The sequence below is a fragment of the Antennarius striatus genome, chromosome 24 (assembly GCF_040054535.1).
Source record: "Antennarius striatus isolate MH-2024 chromosome 24, ASM4005453v1, whole genome shotgun sequence".
NCBI lineage: Eukaryota > Metazoa > Chordata > Actinopteri > Lophiiformes > Antennariidae > Antennarius > Antennarius striatus.
In genome coordinates this window covers 4,281,334-4,302,269 of record NC_090799.1, presented here as the reverse complement: position 1 = coordinate 4,302,269, position 20,936 = coordinate 4,281,334, and the positions used below count along the sequence as shown (strand labels likewise).

Here is a 20,936-nt window from a genome sequence, read left to right as displayed (position 1 = left end):
GACGTATCGGTCCAAATATCCTGTTTCCTTTGAGAAGCAGATTGGCTGAAAGAGAAAACAAAGCAAGAGAAAGGCTGAAAAAAAAAAAAAAAGGAAGAAGAGAATTAAATAAGGAAGCCAAAAAAAAAAAAAAAAGTGAGAGCTGGTTAAATAGCCTATCTGCCTCGGAGAATAAATGAGAGACACTAAGAATAAGAAGTGAGAGGAAAAAGCCCCTGTGAAAGTGCAGCTCTGCTGTGGAGGAATAAGGAGCTTAGGACTACGTAGAGGCAACGCTGGTGCGTTCAGAGGCATAGGGAAAACAGTTAATCAGCCAAGCAGAAATGTTATGGCGGTAATTAGACTTCTCTGTATGTATTTGGAGAGGAAGGCTCGTATCCCAGCGGAGTTTACAGAAAAGAGAGAAAGACTGAGACGGACAGAGGGAGGGTGAAAGAGAAACAAATCGAAAGGGAAGATGGAGAGATAGTGAAGAGCTGTGATGTAACACGGTGCCTCCTTCTCCGTGTTCTGGCGACGTGGCGCTGCTTTCACGGTGAGACGAGTCGGAAACTATTTCAGGCCGGGAATAGACGGAATAGCATCCACGGCAAAAAATAGACAACAAGCCCTCTTTAAAATCGGTGTGCTTTTCTAGTGGAACTGAGGATCGGGCTACAAGTCGACTGTCACCCCCAAAACAAGGTCACGCTAGGTCACCCCACCCCCCCGGTGCGAATCGTGACGCTGTCAGCCAATCCTGGCCTCTTTGCAGAAAGTCCCGCCTGCGTCTGATCGTGAAAATAGCCGGCGGGTAAAGCGTATTCCCCACTGGGCATAATTAAATCTATTTATCTGACATCCTCTCCATATGTCTTGTGCCGCATTCCAGCAATTTGGCCCAAATCGGCTTCCGTTAACGGGCGATACTTGCAGGGATACGACGAGGAAAAGAAGGAGAGCGAGAGATGAAAGTGCAGAAAGATCCACTCGGTGCTAATTTGGAGTCTAAACAGCATCACTTAGAGTGTATTAATAATGTAGGGAGGAGGATGCAAGAGGAGGATTCATCTGTTAGTTCTTATTTTGATATCTTATTCTCCAGACTACATTGACTCAATTTCACAGCGAAGAAAAAAGCAGATAGCGCCCGGGAGGGGTTGGAGTCAAAGTATGTTATTTCTAGCATTCGCTGGCAAAATGCAAATGGGATGAAGGGAATTTTGAATGAGGGAAATTTGCAAACACCTGAGTAGCCTGCAGAAAACAACCTTGCTACATCTACAATGGTCAAAAAGAGAATGATTTTAATTTCCTTTATAAACGACTCTAATTTAACACCTGCAGGAGGTGAGATGGGAGGAGGCAGACAGGTACGAACACACAGCAGGTTGTTCTCTCGGGAAGCGAGAGCAGATATGGAAAGCTTTTCTTAATCAACGCCTGGCCGATCCCTCGAGTACGGATGCTTCAGTCAGACAAAAGATAGAGTGATGAAGGGCAAGAGAGGAGAGAGGGAAGGGGGGGGAGGGAGGGAGTTACCGGGGAAAGAAAAGAATAGAGAAGAGGGGAGAAATAAGAGTGTGAGAAAGCAAAGACGCAGCGATAAGTGGAAAAGAAATGGTTGCAGAAAAAGAACAAGAAAGAAGGAAGAAAAGGAGGAAGCGGTGAAGTACAGGAGAAAGAACGACTGAGGATGAAGAGTGTTAGCGCTGCGCCGTCCAGGGGCTGCCTGCTGAAATACGGGCTTCTCTTTAATTGTTTGCATTCTGATATGTGGCATATTTTAGCGATTCCGCACAAAATCCGTTGCCCACGGCAATTTGTCTTGTCTTTTTTTTTTTTCCCCCTCCCCTTCCCACTTCTGTCGTGGTAGGACATTAATATTCAACGAGACCACTGGAATACACACCTCATTCTCACACCCTGCCATTGTGCAGGGTTGTTTGTATGTTGCCTGCGTGTGTATATAAAGTATTTACAGGCCTAAAAAGCTTAGAATAATTAAAGCAAGCACTCACAAAATGTCACAGAGCCGTTGCTCCACCTTGTTGCAAGAGAGCCGAATAGAATAGGGACTACTTCGTCTGTTCAAAGGGAGATTTGTGAATAATTCAGTGTACAGAGTCACAGCTTCTGAAAAGTTCAGTTCACATTGAAATTTTTAAAATGTCTTTCTTTTTTTTTCCCCAGCTATTTGAGCACCTCAAATAAAATTTTATTCGCCCTTACCTCTTTTGGGGAGGAGCCAGAAATCTCAGAGGAAAATATTTTTATCGGGTGGAAAACTATCCCTGTTCAAAATGCACAGGTTTAATTAGCATTTTATGCCTTCGCTTTCTCCTTTAGCGATCAGTGCATATTAATAAGTGCAGAATTAATGTGCATAAATGTATTTTAATTCGTGTTGGATAATTCGCTTCCTGTGAGATTAGATGTTTAAATTCGAGCGAAAAGAAGAGAGTTTTGATTCCTTGAACCCACAAAGCGTGTTATATTTACTGATGAAAACTATTTGTGAAGTCAGTCTGCGTTGCTTTTTCCAAAGATGCTCAACATTTTGCCAGCTGGGGGCTTGGAGGAACGGTCGGGTCACCGTGGCTCCAGATGACAGCCATTGGCAGCCTGGGAAAGGTTAGACTCTTGGCTCCTCTGGCCCTCCACACATCGCCAGACAAGACACCATTAACCCTTAAGCACAGGTCACCATCCGTGTGCGTGTTTTCCGTGGCAAGGAAGTACACAAGTTGCTGGGTTCTTGCATGTGTGTGTCATCAGGAGGCCATAAATGAGAGGAAGTCAATCAATCACTCTTGACATGAAGATGACTCAACAGGACACAAACGCCATTGGAGGTGTAATCGCTTCCTGGCGCCCGAGCGTATGTGCTCGCATGAGGACACGAGATCAAATGCTAATTGGTCGTGACTCTTTCCTGTGGCCAAATGAGTACCTTTAATTGGCCGATGAGGAATGGGCAGTCGCTCCTGAAATGCTGCTAAGCTGTCTGGGTGATATGAATGTGTCTGCGCTTCAAAGAGTTCCGTCCCTCGGGGTCAATTCAAAATGTCAAATCTCGATTGGAACTGATGGATTGAGAAACTGATCAACACAAATGGAAGTCTCAGCTCATGGTCTCCTATGATAATTACCTTCGGGGCAATAATTCACTGTACAAATACGGGTATCGTGTTCCTCGGATGGATGAGTCACAGACGTTACCGCTCAAAATAAAACAGAGCTTCATTTATTAATATAATCTGTGGCATTTTGAAAAACATTTCAACTTCCTTCAAGTCTAGAGATTATCGACTTCTTGAAGGTTGCTCCTTACGGTTCAGAGGATGTAAATGACTGAAAGTGAATTTAGAGATAAATGATAATCTACCTGATTCAAGTCAGAAATAAATGTGTTCCAACTGAAAGTATAGACCTGGCAACTCCAAAAACTTCCCAGCTAAACAAGCGAGTCAAGTAAATAATTGTGGCGGAGGTTCTTCACAGTCAAAGAGCTGAGGAGGGGAATCGGCCTTACCCCACCCAACCCGACGGGGGGAAAAAAAAAACATCTGTAAATGAGAGCGAGCTCAGAAGGTGTGGTTGAAGAAGAGGAAGCGAGGCAGGTGTAGCCGCAGCATGAAAGACAAGGAACATAAAAGACTTTCGTGTGAAAAGAGAGGGGGGATTTCAAGGGGGAAGGCACGAGCGATGTAAAGGCAGGGCGACAGCGAGAAACGGGAGGGAGGGGTGGGAAAGAAAAGGCCTGTCGTTACTGCCCCCGTTATCAGCTGCTATATATGCATGAGGATTTCCTCATCGTATCCGCCGTCAGTCCACCGTTCCTCTGATATTTGACTGACAGCTCCCGTCAACATCAATAAACCTGCACATCATTTCAGGAAAAAAAACGCTGCCCATCCCGCAGGATGGAGGGTAGAAACGGAGGGAAAAAGTTAATTTGTTTTTCCGTCGGCTGCCAACAGTGATAGCACCAACGTCGGTTTTGCCTCTATGGGGAAGTAGCAAATTAGAATTGTGCCTCAATAACGGGTACAGGGAGCAAAGAAAAAAAAAATCTTTTCTAACTGGAAAAAATACTTGGCAGATTTTTATATTTAGGCTGTCGGGAGTCTTGCAAGGAGCAAATTGTGCAAAAATGAGAATAATGAAATATTCTATCAATATAGGGCTGCTTTTCTCTCCATAAATAATGATCCTTTGTCTGCCGTTAACAGTGTATTAATGTTACGGAACCCCTTTTCAAGGATGAGGGGCTTTGTGAGAAAAGAGCATGAGGAGTTTTCATGACATAATGGTTAAAAAAATAAATAAATAAAATGAAGGGAGAACATTAAAAAAAAAAAAAAGTTCATACAACTGCAGGTTTGCAGTTTGGTCGATTTGTCGTGTCATCTTTCCAACCTTTGGTTAACATGAACGCCTTTTACATGTACAACTAGAGGACTGTAATGTGCAAGACTATTCGTTCTCTGGGAACATGTATTTAAGGCAGCCCTGATTAGCAAGCCGTAGCGTTCCATACACGCCGAGTGTTGCAAAGAAACTGATTTGTGGTTTCGTATATATTATTTATGGGGCGACGAAGAGATGAATAGAGATGAATCGAGAGAGTGATAATGCTTATCCACAAGAGATGGGTTTGTCCCGTGTGTAAAATGTATAGCCTTATGCATATTTTACAAAAGGGAATACTATTATTAAATACTCTCTCTGAGGTGCCACTCCATGTCGGTGTTGCTAATAGCCTTTAAATGCCAGATGAAGTGGCGGATCAAAGAAATCCACCTGCGGTGCATTAAACAACGTCAGGATTAGGTAATGCACCTCCGATTCCCCCACCACCACCACCACCACCACCACAGCTTAGAGTCACCTTCAAACACCCCCACACAAACATGTCAGTCAGATTTTGGGATCCTATTGGGCCAATACTTATTTCTATGTGTTGGTAATAAGTGATGCTGTGGAGGTTTGTTTCGGTTCTCCGGGCGTCTGAACCGTTCACATCTGCTCGTATAAAGATTCTAATTTACTAAGTCGATCTTTTCCAGGGATGTTCTCTGATGCGCAGCTCTTAACAGAACAATAACCGGGTAGTTGCCGCATCACTTGCAGCTCAATAGGCGAAGAAAAGGAGCTCGACTGTCAAAAGACTAAACCCCAGCGTTAGCAGGAGGCGTCTGAGACGTCACAGAGCTCATGTGAGGACATTAAAAAATCATGAACTTCATCGAGAATCGCAAATTCAAGCAGGACGCTGGGAATTCATTTAATCCTATGCCGTCTGGTTAAATCAATAGTTCATGAAGGGAAAATAGATGAATTGAGAAAGAAATGCATAAATATGGAGAGATGAGAAGACAGGAGGGAAGGCGTGAAGGACGAAAACGAAAAGAGGCACAACTGAGGTTAAGAAAAGCTCATTTCAGGCCGGTCAGAGATTTGGAGCTCATCATAAAGCTGAAAGCAAAAAGGAGCAAGGTCTTCTGGAAATGCTATGAGGAGGCAGGGAGCACGGCGACAGCGGTAATCCATCAGAAATCATCTTGCGGCAGGCCCCACCAGTTTGACGAGGCTGTGCGGAGTACAGCCCACCACTGACTACCTTTCAACCCCGCACATCCTGCTGCTTTGCGATAGGATAAGAGCGGAACGGACGGCACTAATTGGCTTCCTTCCCTGTCGGATTTTTTTTTTCTTCGTGGCTGCGAACAGAGAAGTGGGGGGAAGAGGATATATCATGTTGTATGTGGATTTGTAAACAGCGGATCAAACCCCCCCCCCCCTCGGCTTTCATGTCGCGTAAATTGGAAGGCGGCTTGTTGATTCGCTGTCACGGCAGACGTGCGCTGATAGTGACGGCTGAACATTGATCCTGACTGAGTGACTGACGGGACACCGGGACAGACGGGGTGTGTCAGCGCCCGGGCGGGGCTGATGGGTTCAAGTACAAGTCTCCATCCGACAAAGACGCATCAAACGCTACCTGGGAGCAGCATCCTCTGCGTGACACAATCAGGAGATGTCGTCGTAAGCTGCGCCCGTCAAACCCTGACCTATCAAAATAAGTCATGATGGATCAGACCATAATACTTCTAATCCTCACACAAAAACACGACCAAGTGTGAGCTCAAATATAAGCTGCGTGCGCGAGTTTAAATGCCAACATCAACTTTCTAAGATGAGAAACTTTAAATTTCCCTGTGTAGAATGGAGCACAGGAATCTTTACTTTTTTTGGGGGGGGGGGGGGTAGAAAAATATTAGTATTAAAGTCAGAAAGTGTTATTTAAATATCCTTGTTTGATAAAAGACACGTGAAACTCTTGATCTGGTTTTCTTTTTGCTTTGGTGAGTTTGCGGATGTGGCAGCGGTACTGAGAGAAAACAGAGCATCCTGAGTCGTAGTGGTCGTCTTACTGTGGTCTGTCATTGCCCCACCCCACCCCACCCCCCCTAGGCTACGTTCCAGGCAAAGACTTCAGTACTGTCTGTTGAATACAGACAAGACAGGCAGTCAGCCTCTACTGAGGAAGGTTTGAAGGGCGCTGCTTATGTGGCCATCAGGGGGACGGGATGTGTTTTTGGCGTTGAGAGCTTGGTGATAAAAGAGACGCCGCGTTCGAGGTCGTCCACCTCCAGAACTACAGGAACACCAGCAGCAATCATAAATTACAAACTGCCAACATCTATTCCTTGGCCATAGCACAAATATTGAAGCTCAAAAAGTGTACTGTCTTTTTTTTCTCTGAAAATTCAGACATTTAGTGTCTATTCGCGATAACTGACTCCTTATTTCCTAATATCACATATTATTGTGATGAATGGTGATTAGAATCACAGCACAGCAAACTCTTCGGCAAACACTTCAATATGTCAGCTCTTAAAGTTTGCTTTCGATCGTTATTTCAATTTGTAATAACATAAGAACAATTTGATCTTATCATCGTAATAGATAAATATACGAAAGTATTGACCAAGAAACAATTTTGACAAATAATAATGACCTTATTAGGCCAATTAGTGAAGTTTCATATGCATCGAACCGTGTGTGTGTGTGTGTATGACGTTTGAGTTCCTATTTAATTGGACCACTTTCATTTATTACAGCGGATGTAATGGGGAAAAGAAAAAAAATTATGAAAACAATACGACATCCTCCAGACTCTCTTGGAAAGAACAGTGTGTGCAGAGAGGAAATTATAACTCTTGATATTAAGCAAAAGCAAATGTTTCCAATACAAATATCTCCAGAGTTCACCTTATATTCAGCCGGTTGTCGCCAAAAACAACTGGCTCTTCAAATATTGGCTCAGCTAAGCTAAATATTTATGGCCACAAAAAAGGGCAGCGTTGACTTCCAACATTTATTGTGCTAGCTGCTGCTGTGCGCACTTTCAGTGCAGAGGTAAATTGAGGTCATATGTTTATAATTTGCCCTTTTCCTAATGCTGCCTTTAGAGTAAAATAACATTTGAGAGCAGCAATTAGATTGAGCCGCGCAATACTCCAGCTAATTAAGTCATATTTCAAGTTCAATAACAATCAAGTCGGCCAGATAAAGGCCAGAGAGAGAAAGGCGAGTGTGTTGGTGCTACAATCCGAAGGCTTGTCTCTATTGTTGGGTTAGAACAGCACTCAGCCTGTTCCCGGATGAACAGCGGTCTGGTTTTGAGTGTCTCTGACAATCGCTGCCAATTCAAAAAGGCTTGAAATGAGAAAAAGAAGGTGTTTGTAACCACATGCATCGTCGTGCCAGCAATCAGATGTATGCCAGAGAGTGTACAGAGCAAAAGCAAGGGATGAAGAGTGGGAGTCTCTTTAGTCTAAGCTAATGCTTGCATATGAGGTCTCAAATTTAACATGTTTGTCTTAACCGCTATTTAACATCGCTTCAAAGGTGAAAATGTTCAACAGACATCTGTAGGAATAAAAACTGAGCATCCACTCTGTGGAGCATCTTTTCTATGTGGCCAACTTTTCTTATTTCCTTTTGAGAGGTCATTCTCAGATAAAACTATGTTTCAAAAACCTGAGAGACTAATGGAGAGGAAGATGGAAATAATTTAAAAAAGGGGGAAGGAGAGAAGCTCGGGTCTGAGTTCCAACATATCAACTGAGAGATGAGAGAAACTCCTGGTGGAGTGAAAGATGCAAACGCATAAACACAATCTGTCGCACAGCTGGCAAAGTCAACTTCTACATATTTGCCTGTTTTTCCTGAAGAGAAGCAGCAGAATCTTGATGAATTATTTAACATTGGCACAAGTCAAAGACAAATATGTTTTATTAAAGGAATCAAGCGTTTAGCAGAATAGATTTTAGGTGCTGACATTCTTGTAACTCAGGTTCTCGGTGTGCGTCCTTCATCTTGCCCTTCTCGTCGCTGCCCTCCTCTTCACAGCCAGCCCAACCACACGAGCATCTCTTCCATTACTGCCCTTGACACTGTGTTCGATTGGATTCTTATCTAGCATCTGTAGGCCAACTCTCAGCCTCCGCTATCTCTCGCCGCAGCCTAATTGAATCTCATGCGTTGGAAGTGCAGTGATACTCTGACCACATTGTGTCACCGCCAATAGATAAGGATTGTTGCTGGAGGATTGGACCACCGCAATCACGATGGGGACATGTTGATAAAGGGGTGACAAGCGGTTCTGGCTGGTACTGCGTCAGTGGGACTTTACTTGGATTGAGATATAATGGATACTCTCCATTACGGAGAGGGTTGTGTTCATATCCAATAATCCTGTGTCCTATAATCCTGCTGTACTCAGCGGGTAATTTGTTGAAACCAGACCAGGGAAAATCAGGACAGAGCGGCAATGTTTTCAATCCAATTCAAGATAAAACCCCAAATTCTACTTTATTTCATTTATTGTTGACCCTGAACTTCAACAATTTCCACCACTCCAAGGCAGAAAAATCTCTTCAAATCAGTTCAGTGTCAACACAGTAATCACCAACCTGTTGATGGTGAAAGGTTTTGGAGTGTTGGGCTTCAGTTTTAGCTCAAACTTCTCTCGCTAAGCAGGTGACATTTTCAATTTAGAGATTCACGGTAGTTAAAAAGCATCTTTGGAGATGATTTGACAAATATATCAATGACTAATCAAGTAGAAAGTTTACCTAATCCAAAACACATAAATAAAAGTAAGTTTTTTCTTACATTACTGACTCATCCCCAAGTAGCAAAAGACTTTCAGGTACCCTACCTCAAGAGTCCAAATCCCTTCTTTTTGGTCTTCTTCTCCAGATCCTCCACGGTGTCATCTTTATTCTTCCCTTTGGTCTTCTTCTCTTTCTTCTTTCCTTTGATTTTCTTCTTCTTCGCTCCATCTTCTGCATCCAGATCCTGTCGAGAGGAGCTACTGGCGGGCGTTTCGTGACCGGAGCTCTGCTCCGACAGGTCATCGTCTGAGGACGTTCACAGAGCCGGGTTAGGCATGGAGATGTGAGGGTAGAGGTAATATATGCAGAGACACCGTTGGAATACATACTTATACCTGCAGCTCGACATTTTAGACGTATAATTATATTTGTTCTGCAATTGTGATTCACTGCGTTTCTGAGACATCTAGGTGGCCTTTCTCTCGGCACAGGAGGCTAGCCAGAGGCAAGATAAAATTTATCCTTCATGCAAAGACTAACCCAAAGGAAACCACAAAAGGGTCTTAAAGTAGACAGGAGTGTTCACAGTTTTTGTTTGATTCTTTTCAAGCACCAAAACAGAAAACTGGATGACCTGCCGAAGACAGAAATATGAGAATCTACATTTCCTAATTGTCATTTTGTGTTTAATATTGTATGACTAATGTAATTTTTCACACACCGCAGTTCTATAAACATTTATAGCGATCTCAGTCTTTTCAGCAAACATGGAGCACCACTTACACACGAATACACACACTCTACATCCAACATGTCCGAGGTTCATGAGGTAAAGCATTAAAAAAAATTGCTGCTCTAAGATATAAAGTTGCTCTTCCTAAATTGCTGAGTGGATAAAATCATGTTGCATTTCATTAAGGTACTTAGGCTAAGCGCTGTCCCTTGGCAGGCCTCTAGTTCTTGTTGAGTGCCAGTGTATCATAAAACCTAAGGGATACGTATTGGCAGTGTAGAGTCTAATTTTAAATGGATATAATGTCTAGCAGAGAACCCTATATTACAGGTTTAGTGACAGCTGTACATTAAATGGTAGCGTGGAGAGTATTGTGGCTCATTCTGACAGTGGCAATTCTATAATTTGCTATTTAGCATCTCTTCGGTCTATCCGTGTTTCTAAAATGCCAAGAGGAAGTCTCACCATCTTCCGAGGGCCCTTCGTAGGACTTGTCGATGGCACTGCGGAAACTCTGATTGCATCCCCGTCCCCGGACCATGTGTGGCCGCGGGCGGTGAAACGGAACCTGGGATTGGATCTGACTCTGACTGGCCTCCAACACGGCCGACTGAAGGCTCTCCAGGGAGCTGGACTTCGAGAGGCCCAAGGTCGGGCCCCGGTCTCCGACACCTGATGACTCTAAGACGCAAAAGAGAGAAAACAAGAGTAGAAGGATGTTAGGTAGAGGGTGAAGAAACAGCAGGGCAGGGTAAAAGACGATGTCTGGTTAATGGAGCGACGAAATTTTGTTCCAAACATGCTGCTTCTGATGAAATAAGACTTAATTCATTACATTTCAGCTTTTCAAATCGAACAAGATTCATCCCCTGAAGTTTGATTTCCTTAAATGAAGGTCATCTGCATTGAACCTTGTGGAGTTTTGATCTACTTTCACCTTTAAAAGAGATAAGATCCGTGCATTAAAGACTTAAAAGGAAGGATGGACAAGAAATGTCAGCCTATAGGCGGCGGGGATCGCATCAGAATGAGTTTATTTGGTCATTTCTGCCAAGTGAGACTGTATATGTATGTGTTATACCACATGACACTTACCAAAGGTAGGTCATGTGTTCAAATATGCCACGGGCTTTTGAGGAACACGTCTGATTTTGACCTGCATCAATAAAATTGACTTGCGAAAACGTAAAAAACAAACCTGAAAACCACAAGGAAATGTATTTTAAAAACACGCTTTGAATATTTATGAGACAGATTGAGTCTAATGCTCTTTCAATATTTGGAGTCACTCCTCCAACATGATTCTGAATTTAGATGCACCCGGTTGTCTGACCTTGTTTGATATGAATTAAATGTAAATTTCTTGCTTTCCTCCTAAAGTGTGTGTGTGTGTGTGTATATGTGTAAGTTTATAAAGGCATTCGAATACTTGTGTTTTCCTTTTTGTACATGATTGATGAAAGTTGTCTATAATGTTTTTTATAATATACAGTATAACTATACCTGATTGAACCAGTGACTCATTTTAAAGTCCCATTGTCTTGTGTTTCCATTAGTCTTTGATTTTAATGAGTTTAATTTCTTCATGTCGTTCAAGACTATCTTAATCAAAACTACAAATGGCATTTGCATTTTTGGTGGCTTAGATAAAGCTTAGTAATTATTTCACGCATTCTAGATTCAAGTAATTTGGAAAGACACTCAAAAAAAAAACAACCCCTGGAAATATGAGGCTATGAAGATGAAATGAACAAAACAAGAAAGAGGAAGAGGCTGTCTGAAAGGCAGGTTTGACAGAAACGGGGGGGGGGGGGTTCAGACTTGCTATAGGAAGCGACACAGCAGACGGGAAAACGATGAATGAGGTGAAGTAGTACAGGGACAGGTGACGAGCAGCAGGAGCATCATGGGAGCTGACAGGCTCATGCATAAGCAGGAGAAAAGGGGAATAAATGTACTGTCATCATACTGTATTCACGTATGGCCTCCAACTTGAGGGAGGAAAAAAAGGGGAGATGGAGGAGCAGTAAAATGATGAAGGCCACGGCTGAATCAGCAGAGGTGGAAGGAAATTCGAGGAAATGCAGAAAAGCATGAAGAAAAGGGACGACGGAGAATCGATGAATGTGCCAAAGTAGGAAACTGATGAAGAAGAAACGTCCACTGTACACATCACAACCAGAAGGAGGAGCTACAGACAGGTCGCATGGAGTGTTTCTCCTCTTTCTGAAACTTTCCTGTTGGGATGACTTTCTCACGTTGTGGCACTCGCTGCTTGAGACGTTCCTTTTTGTTATTTCAGAGCCTCCAAAGCTCTGAAGTGGAGCGTGGAAGGAGGGGTGGGGGTGGGGGGGGAGAAATGAAACTGAAAACGGCGATAGAGTCAGGGGAGGGGAAAAAGTAAGCGGAGCGTTGCTGCCTTTTAAGTCCTAAATTGACTTTCTGCGAGAAAGTGGGATTTATTGGGAATAAGGGGTTATAAATAGAGGGAAGGGGGCGGCGGGGGGTGCTCAGGAATAAAACGCTCAATTTGAGAGGCAGGATTTGTGTCACAAATGTAATTACGGCTGTCCAGCTCACAGCCTTATAGAATTAAGCTCCTCGCAAGCGCATTGCTGTACTATAGAAAATGTGTGTGTGAGTGTGTGTGCATGCGCGTGTCTATAGCAGACGTGTGAGAATTCGGTCCAAGGGGAAAGTCGTGATACTCCCTGTGCGAGAAATGTGTGTGTCCTTGATCATCTTAGATGAAAAAGGGGAAGAAATACGAGCACAGTTGACTTTTTTCCTGGAGTGTGTGCATGTGTGTGTGTGTGTGTGTGTGTGTGTGTGTCAGGGCTACTTGCTCCATGTATGTCAGGTGTTTTGAGGCTGGAAGTAAATGAATAATGGGGGTTTAATGGGATGGATGAGGGAGGAGAGAGGTGGCTATCATCACCAGCTCAATCCAATGGAGGGTGAAATCGGCGTTTATCACATATCGCTGCCCGCTGTGCCAGCAGATGCTCTGGCGGATCTGTTCGCATCATGTCTGCCTGATTGCCACTTATTCAAGCTGGTGCACATATTTAACACACAGCCTAACAGCCAAACAGGCCAGACAATGGCGAACGCCCTTCACAGCTGTAACACGCCTGCATCTGGGATCAAACGGTGATGTCAACGCAATTGCTTTCTGTTTTGATGCTTTTTGGTTTGGTTTGGTTTGGTGTGTAAAGAAATGGGAGGAGTTATTTCAGAAGTAAGGGTTTTTGCAAAGACGACATTCGGTTTTGGTTACTGCAGCTGGAGAAATGGCAACAATGGCACCCTTACACCTCAGAAATGTCCTCATACTGCACAGTAGTACCTTGAGTTACAAGTGATACGAGTATTTTGAGATACGAGCCGTCGCTTGTCCATAGTTTTGTTCCACATATAAGCAAAATTCGAGATACAAGTCGAGAGCCTCAGTAAACTACCGCTAGTTGGTGGATGGATACATCAGATGAGATTGGATCTTCGTCTTTCTCGCTGTTGGTGGATGGATAAAGCATCAGATGAATGCAATTCTTTTCATACTTCATCATTGTTTATGTAACTTATACATAATTACAGTATTTATGCATTGGTGAAGTATGCGTATCTATTGGTCAATGAAGATGTGTTTTTTTCATTATCGAGGGGGCTTGGGGACTTCTGTACAAATCTGGAATGGATTCAAAGGATTTTAATATAAAATGGTGAATATTTGACTTACAAGTTCAGTCACGCCAACTCGTATCTCAAGCTGTTAGTCTATATTCTATTTATGTCACGATTAGTGTTCCTAGAGTCACAACTGTAAAGAAAATGTTGACATAGCATAGCTTTGGTAACTTAATCATTGGATTCTAATATTTAGGAGCATTGATTATGTCTATCAAGAAAGTTTCTGACAGTAATCTGATGATGGGGTCCTGCTGTAAGGATGTTGTATTTGTAGGTTACATGAAGGGTAAGTGTCATCAACAAAGTGAGGGTGACACAACCTGTCACTAGTAGAACTAGTTGAACGTCAACGGCATCAAAAGTTAGATTCGGCACAATACAAACCATTAATTCTGTTTGCACATGACACTAATTATTTCCCTCAGTGAACAAAAGGATAAATCAAATATTTTAAAAAATCCAAATTACAGGCTTTGGCACACAAACTTAACAAATTTAACACACACACGGCTCAGCTCCTGTCTCCTCGTCTCAACAATCACACCGCCCAAAAAGGTGGGTGGTTAACACCGAACGATTAAACCGGATACTGTCTCCTTTCTATTAAATCTGACAGTGTTGTTTTAGTCACAGCACACAGAAATATTAACCCCATCAAACTGCTGCACCCCCTCTGTCATTGTCTCAGCAGGGTCTTACCCATCAACAACACACACACACACACACACACACACACACACACACACACACACACACACACACACACACACACACACACTTACACAGACTCACATAAAATACAAGTTGCTCCACGGTAAGCAGCTTTGCAGCAGACCGGTTGAAAGGTTGCCTCGGTTACAAGAAAGTGCCCCCTCAATCAAACCTTACTGGTGGTGACGGTGGTGGCATGAATTGTGTGTGTGTGTGTGTGTGTGTGTGTGTGTGTGTGTGTGTGTGTGTGTGTGTGTGTGTGTGTGTGTCTCAGTGTGTGAGGGAGAGAGCGAGGTGATGGTGAGTTGCCAAGGAGACACTTTAGCCGGCCGTGGAAAAGAGGCTTGTTGCTTCTGGCCAAAGTTAAAATCATTTAAATGCACACACACGAGATACACATCAGTCTTTACAGCTAATCATATTGAAACACACATACACACACACACACACACACACACACACGCTTTTCCATCTCCTATCCAATCTCAGGACAGGCCAATAAACCTTGGATATTTTTCTAGGGGGCGGTAAAACAGCCTGAGCTGCCCTCTTCTATAAAAATACACGACACAAACAAACACACATCTGCTCTCAGCGTCACCGTTTTCAATAAAGCTTATTGAATTCAATCACGTGGAGGCATTAAGTGTACTGTTATAACAGAGGGAGCTGTCCTGTCCAGCGCAACCTCCTGGCATTATGGGTAAACTGTAATTCAACGGGCGCCTTGAAGGTATGGAATTATAACACGAATGGACGATCTCATCTCTATAAATGTTTACGGTTGGATTCCAGTTCTTTAAACGACGGGGAGAAATGGATCGAACACCCAAAGGTCTCCTCTAACACGCCATTACTGCCTCACCCTAGATTAAATGTACTGGACGTAGGCTCTAAACATTTACTGGAGCAAACCTATGATGACGTAATACATTTGATACGTCAAAAGCACAAGGGGAATATTTCCACCTTTCTGGCTGAAGGATCGTGTCGTCCATTCGGGCTTATTGATGACCGATCGGTTCTGAACAGACTTGTCTGCTGTGTCATTACTGCTGTCTTCATATCAGCTCTTCTTATTATGACACACCAGATTCGTAACCAAAATCAGTTCAGACAACCTGTCCAGCTAAGCCAACGCAAACTCCAAAGGACCCGTCCAATCGCGGAGCCTCCCTGTCGTTATTGGAATGCACTCAGCTACATCAGAGGCAGAGGACAGGCTGGATGAAGGCGCTACTCTCTGGCAGTAATTGGGTTTAGCTGTTTGGATGTATGAGGGAACGGGGACCTGGGCTGTATGTATTTAGCGTCCGACTAGATGAATGGCTTTAATAACTGAAGGAGACTTAAAAGGCCATTTCATAATTACTGCTTACCTCTACTGGATTACAGCAGCAGGGGGGGGGGGGGCATATGCCATTTGTAAATGTACTGTAGAACTGTAAAGTGCATTAATTCAGACACACATACCTGCTTAATGCTATACCTACCAAGACCTTCACTGGCCCTATGTCACCCACCTGACCTCACTAGAGGAAACAGGACTCATGACATTTATCTTTTTACGACTGGTATCAATCTATGGGTTTTCATAACTAACCGCTGCTTCTGAGTTTTCATGATCTCTGTATTTAGCATTGGTTAGAAAACGTAGAGAACAAATCAATCCATATGTAACATAACAACAGAATTTAGAACCACAGTAGTACCCGGAGACATGTGCTCGACATGTGAGTTTTTTTTGAGAAACGAGACGTCGCTCTGACCATATTTTTGTTTCGACATGCGAGTAAAATCAGAGATACGAGCCGTGCTTTGGGACACCAGCGCTAGTTGGCGGATGGATACATCAGCTGAGACCGGATCTTGTTTTCATTCACAGAGTAAAGACGCAGCTCATGTGTTCTTGTGACCTTTGTGTTTCTTTTCATTCTTTATCACTGTTTACTAACTTATATACAATAAATTATGCACGGGAAAAGTATGAATATCTATTGTTGATTAAAAAAAACTTTATTTTTCATAATTTCGTGGGTTTAGGGCTTCTTTTTTTTTTTTTTTTTTTTTTTTACAAGGCTGGAATATATTTAAACAATTTTAGTGACAGTACTTGAATTTGGGAAATGTTGTTTTACTTACAAGTTGTTAGACTTCCGAGCTCAGTCACGGAATGGATTAAACTCGTAGCTCAAGGTACTACTTCATTTTGGCAATAGTGCATTTTGCCTACAACAAAATTGGGATCAGATAAGAGGGAAGGACTTCTGTCAAACTGGGCTCAATGGGGGACATACTGTTATCTCCTGTTGTGACAAAGCTTGTGGTGCTGCAATAATATGTTCCAACGCTTGTGTTTGTCCGTCTAGTTGGGGACTTTCATCTCTTCCAGACTTACATCAAATTGGCTCCTATTATAGAAACATGCAGGGTGCTTGTAGATGGGTCAGTAAAATGGTGACTTTCACTTAAATTAGGAATGACACGCAGATATAAAGGATGGGAAAGGGAATTTAAAAAGGGGGAGATCAGGTGAGGTAAGGAGGGAATGACGGTGAGTTACACAGCATCCAGACAAAGAGGGGGGAAAACAAAGCTGAGGATTCAGCGCTGGCAGGATCTCAAGTCTTACTGTGCCGGAGAGAAGAAACAACGGTGACTAATAGGTGAGCAGCAGTGGCTTAACTGTTAGTTAGTTAGTAAGCACAAAACATCCAGACATAAACAAGTGAGTCATTTAAATATAATAACACATAAAACAACACATATAACAAGAAAATAACACAGGTAGTTTAGCATGGGGTGATAATGCAACAGAACCCTCTCCAAAGATACAATGTGTGTGTGTGTGTGTGTGTGTGTGTGTGTGTGTGTGTGTGTGTGTGTGTGTGTTGGATGAGTTCCCAGGCGTGTTGTAAGAGAGGGCAGGCTGCTGCCAAGGGAGACGTTAGAGTCTAAGGGAGAGAAATGGAGGGATGAATAAAGGGATATTTTTTCATTACTATGGCTGTCTGCGCACACACATGCAAAACACACACACACACACACACACACACACACACACACACAAAAAGAGATGCTAAGCTTGGTCTAGAGGAACATTTGAGACTGGAGCATGTTTGCCATAATCACATAAAGCTGTTACAGATATAGCTGCAGAGGATAGAAAGAGAGAGAGAGACAGAAAGGGGGAGAATAAAGAAGAGGGTGAGAGATGAGGGTTTGGGATTGAGAGGATATGAAAAAATGAGGATGAGCCCGGCAACAAAGAGCAGGAGACAGGCAATAATCAGAGAAGTGAAGCAATTGGGAAGAAGTGCGGGTAAAGAAGGACAACGGTAGCGAAGATGAAAGGAAAGGATAGAAGGAAAAAAAACAGCTCTATTGCAGATGGACACTCCTAAGACTGGAGAATGAAGAGAGAAGAAAAGGGTGGGGTGGAGGAAGAGGAGGGGGGTGACAGGGAGAAGGATGGAGCGAGCGGGAAGAGAGACGGAGCGTTAGAGGAGTGAAACGCTCCTCGCTAGCAGCTCCAGCCAGACAGAGAAAGGGTTTTAGTCAGATTAAAGAAGCCAGGCAGGCCTCTTAAGACCATCCTCCTAATGAAATATGTCAAAGCCCATAAAGAAACACTGAGGCCATTTAGGAGGGGGGGGTGTGTGAGGTGGAGTTCTGTGTGGGGGGTGTGGCGTAGGAAGCCTGGCGAACACGCTGTGTCAGCAAAAGACGAAAAACACGCCGTGGCCCTGTCAATACGCATTAGCTAAGACGTCAAAAACAAGACGAAAGGAACGCCGCGGAAGAGAAATGGATCGTTTTATTTATCGCTGGGGAGGCAGGGTGGGGGGTGGGGGGTTACAGGCGCAGATCAGGAATTCCAGGAAAATCCTGGTGGGAGGAGGAAAGGGGCGGAGTGGAGGTGGGTGAAGAGGAGCGCGGAGGCCACGCCACTTGTGGAAAGTGCTGAGTGTGGGGGATTTGAGGTGAGCAACGGAGATCGGGACATTTGCATTCTACCTGCAACGGATGGAGGTGGATTTAAGAGATCAGTGTGTGTGTGTGTGTGTGTGTGTGTGTGACAAGTACACTATTTTCTTTATATTTTTGAAGTGCATATGAAACCTTTTAAGGGACAACATATCATCCTTAAAGATTAGCTTCCACACGGGAAGTTTCTCCTTCACAATAACGTTCTTCGTCATTGCGTGTGCACTGCAGTCTCATCGATGCTGAGTAATGGCTTCAGGGTTGACTTTTGGTGATGTCATCGATTACCCACGGAGAAGAGCCTCTTCAAGTCAGATTAGACTGAGAGAAAACGTCGTGTACTTGATTTGGGGTTTATCTTACAGACAAATTCAGACCAGTGTTCTGTTCTGTTCTCTCGGGCTGCTTAATCATCCTCAGTCATTCAGGTTCATCCTTTCATATCATCACATGACATTCAGCCACTTGTTACAAAGCCTGGTGAGCGCGGAGTGAGAAGATGTAAAGCCGCTTTGATGGATCTGAGCTCATTTATTTAGGCATGAATGAAAATACCAACTTTAGGAAAAGATGCTCGGAATCTCAACAAATTCGGATCAGCCGGTTAAATCAACTCTTTTTGTTTAATTTGTGCGTCACAGGCCTAATGATGACAGTGCTAAAATGAGTGTGAATGCATTCAGACTTGTCATGTGACAAATGAAGGTCCGATCCCAATTCACTCCCTTAGCCCTACCTTTACAGTTTTGTGTGCTCCCTCTGTAGGGTAGTGAGTCCTGTTTCTTTTTGGGGGTGGAGGGGTCATGTAGAAAGCCCTGCATATAATGTCAGTGGAAGAAAATCCCAGAATGCTTTGTGAACTACCCCTTGTAACTCTGCATTAAGGGGGCAAGTCAAAAAAGTGAAGGTTAGGGTTACTCAGAGAAACTGGGATTGGAACTTGGTGTTACTAAGCCGTTAGCGTGTGAACCACTCCTGTGTGATTCCACAGTAAAACCGACGTATTTTATTGTTAAGCAGACTTTTCTCGAATAAAACTAGGCGGAACTAAGTGTTGAGGAATCTCTGCGTCAGCACGTCATCGGCGGGCGACGCTGCTGCTGTCAGCCGAGCGAGGATTGAGCTGTGAGCTCGCTGACCTGGGCGGCGATAAAGCAGCGAGAGCTCAGACGCTAAGTGCTTCACAACTCAACTCAAAGTCAGGCAGTGGCGATAGGGGAGGAGGAAGAGGAGAAGGGATGAAGAAATAAGGAGAAAATGAAAGAAAAAAAAATGGAAAGGAACGGACGTGTCACATAAAAATGGAGATGGAGTGAAAATTAGAAATGCGGCTGGAGATTCTGCATCTGGACGCCGTCAAACACTCACCATTCCTCTGGCCGACCAGCGAACCCACGTTGCTTTCATCAGCCACTAGGAAAAAAAAATAAAAGACAGAATCACACAGTGAATAGATTGTATTGTGATGTAAATGATGGAGAAGCTTGGCAAATAGTTATAATGGCGCTGGTGTTGGCACACGCTGTAAACGACTCCCTGCAGAAGTGGAAGAGAGAGGGACTAAAATAAGACGGACGGCAAGAGGAAATGAAAAAGGAGCAGGAATAATAAGAACGGCAGAAGAAGAGGAACGTTGTGATTGGGGGAGAAAATGACAACAGACAGAGGTGAGACAATGAGAGAAATAATAAAGGGAGGAAAAAGAAAACAAGAGCCCCCCCCCCACAACCACCACCACCTAATCTAACTAAACAGGATCGCATTCAGCCAGCAGTATCCGCCACAGGCAGTGCACCGTGGGATACAATAATAGGTTTTCATTATGCTGCCATTTTTCTTAAATAATCCTTTTTATTTTTTATGAGGTCAATTTTCCCGGAGGACAGATGGGTGAGAAGGAGAGAAAATGAGAGGAAACAAGAACGTGGAGGGAGCAGGAGGAAGTGATAAACGACAAGAGATGCGTTACGATGCAAAAATCAGAAGTTAAAAAAAAAAAAAAAAAAAATGAAGACGAGCAGTGAAAACAAAAGTTTGCTTCATAAAAGACAACAAACGCAGACGTAAACCATAATTCCCGTGGACGTATCCCTCGTAAAAGTAAAAGGTCAGAGGAAGAAGGCATGAGGTAGAAGAAACATGGTGAGGAAGACTGAGACATGATGAAGACAGATTGAGAGACATGTTGAGAGAGACAGAGCAGGCCATGAGACAGGAAGAGTGATAATGTGTGTGTGTGTGTTGTATATTATTATTACTATTTAGCATCGTGCTACTTCTGCTGAACAGATCATCCGTCAGGCTTACTGTCCAGCAAAGGTGGAATTTTATTGTGAAAAGCTACTGAGAACTTGACATTTCCTGGTTATCATTCAGCCTCTGGATCGACTGGAGTAAGGAAATCAAAGCACGCAACTTCATTTGGTTGCTGCTGTTACAAAAAAAAAATACTAACATGAGTGTATGTGGTGTATGTGTCAGACTTTATTCAAATAAACCATGTGGCATAAATAACATATGAGCTCATCTAAATGAATCTGTGTCGCTTTAATGAAGATTTTCCATCTTAACAGAAAGCCTCGCCCACATGGTGAAATTAAAAAAAAAAAAACACGCCCTGGCTTCAAAGTGTGATGTGTGACAAATATTTTTTAAATTTTTTTTTAAATAGAGGAGAATTCAAAACAAAACATGTCTTCCTATTG

The 20,936-nt window shown here is 43.3% G+C and overlaps 1 protein-coding gene across 4 annotated transcripts in view; it reads right to left on the bottom strand.

The window, feature by feature from the left end:
• The window catches only part of pard3ba (par-3 family cell polarity regulator beta a), a 118,788-nt gene that overhangs the window by 36,627 nt on the left and 61,225 nt on the right, over window positions 1-20,936 (bottom strand). For all 4 annotated transcript variants that reach the window (XM_068309518.1, XM_068309516.1, XM_068309519.1 and 1 more), the window contains 3 exons: window positions 19,600-19,644; window positions 10,309-10,524; window positions 9,215-9,416 (listed from right to left, as the gene is read on the bottom strand). In XM_068309518.1, coding sequence (XP_068165619.1) covers window positions 9,215-9,416; window positions 10,309-10,524; window positions 19,600-19,644 — 463 coding nt within the window. The remainder of the gene's footprint in view (window positions 1-9,214; window positions 9,417-10,308; window positions 10,525-19,599; window positions 19,645-20,936) is intronic.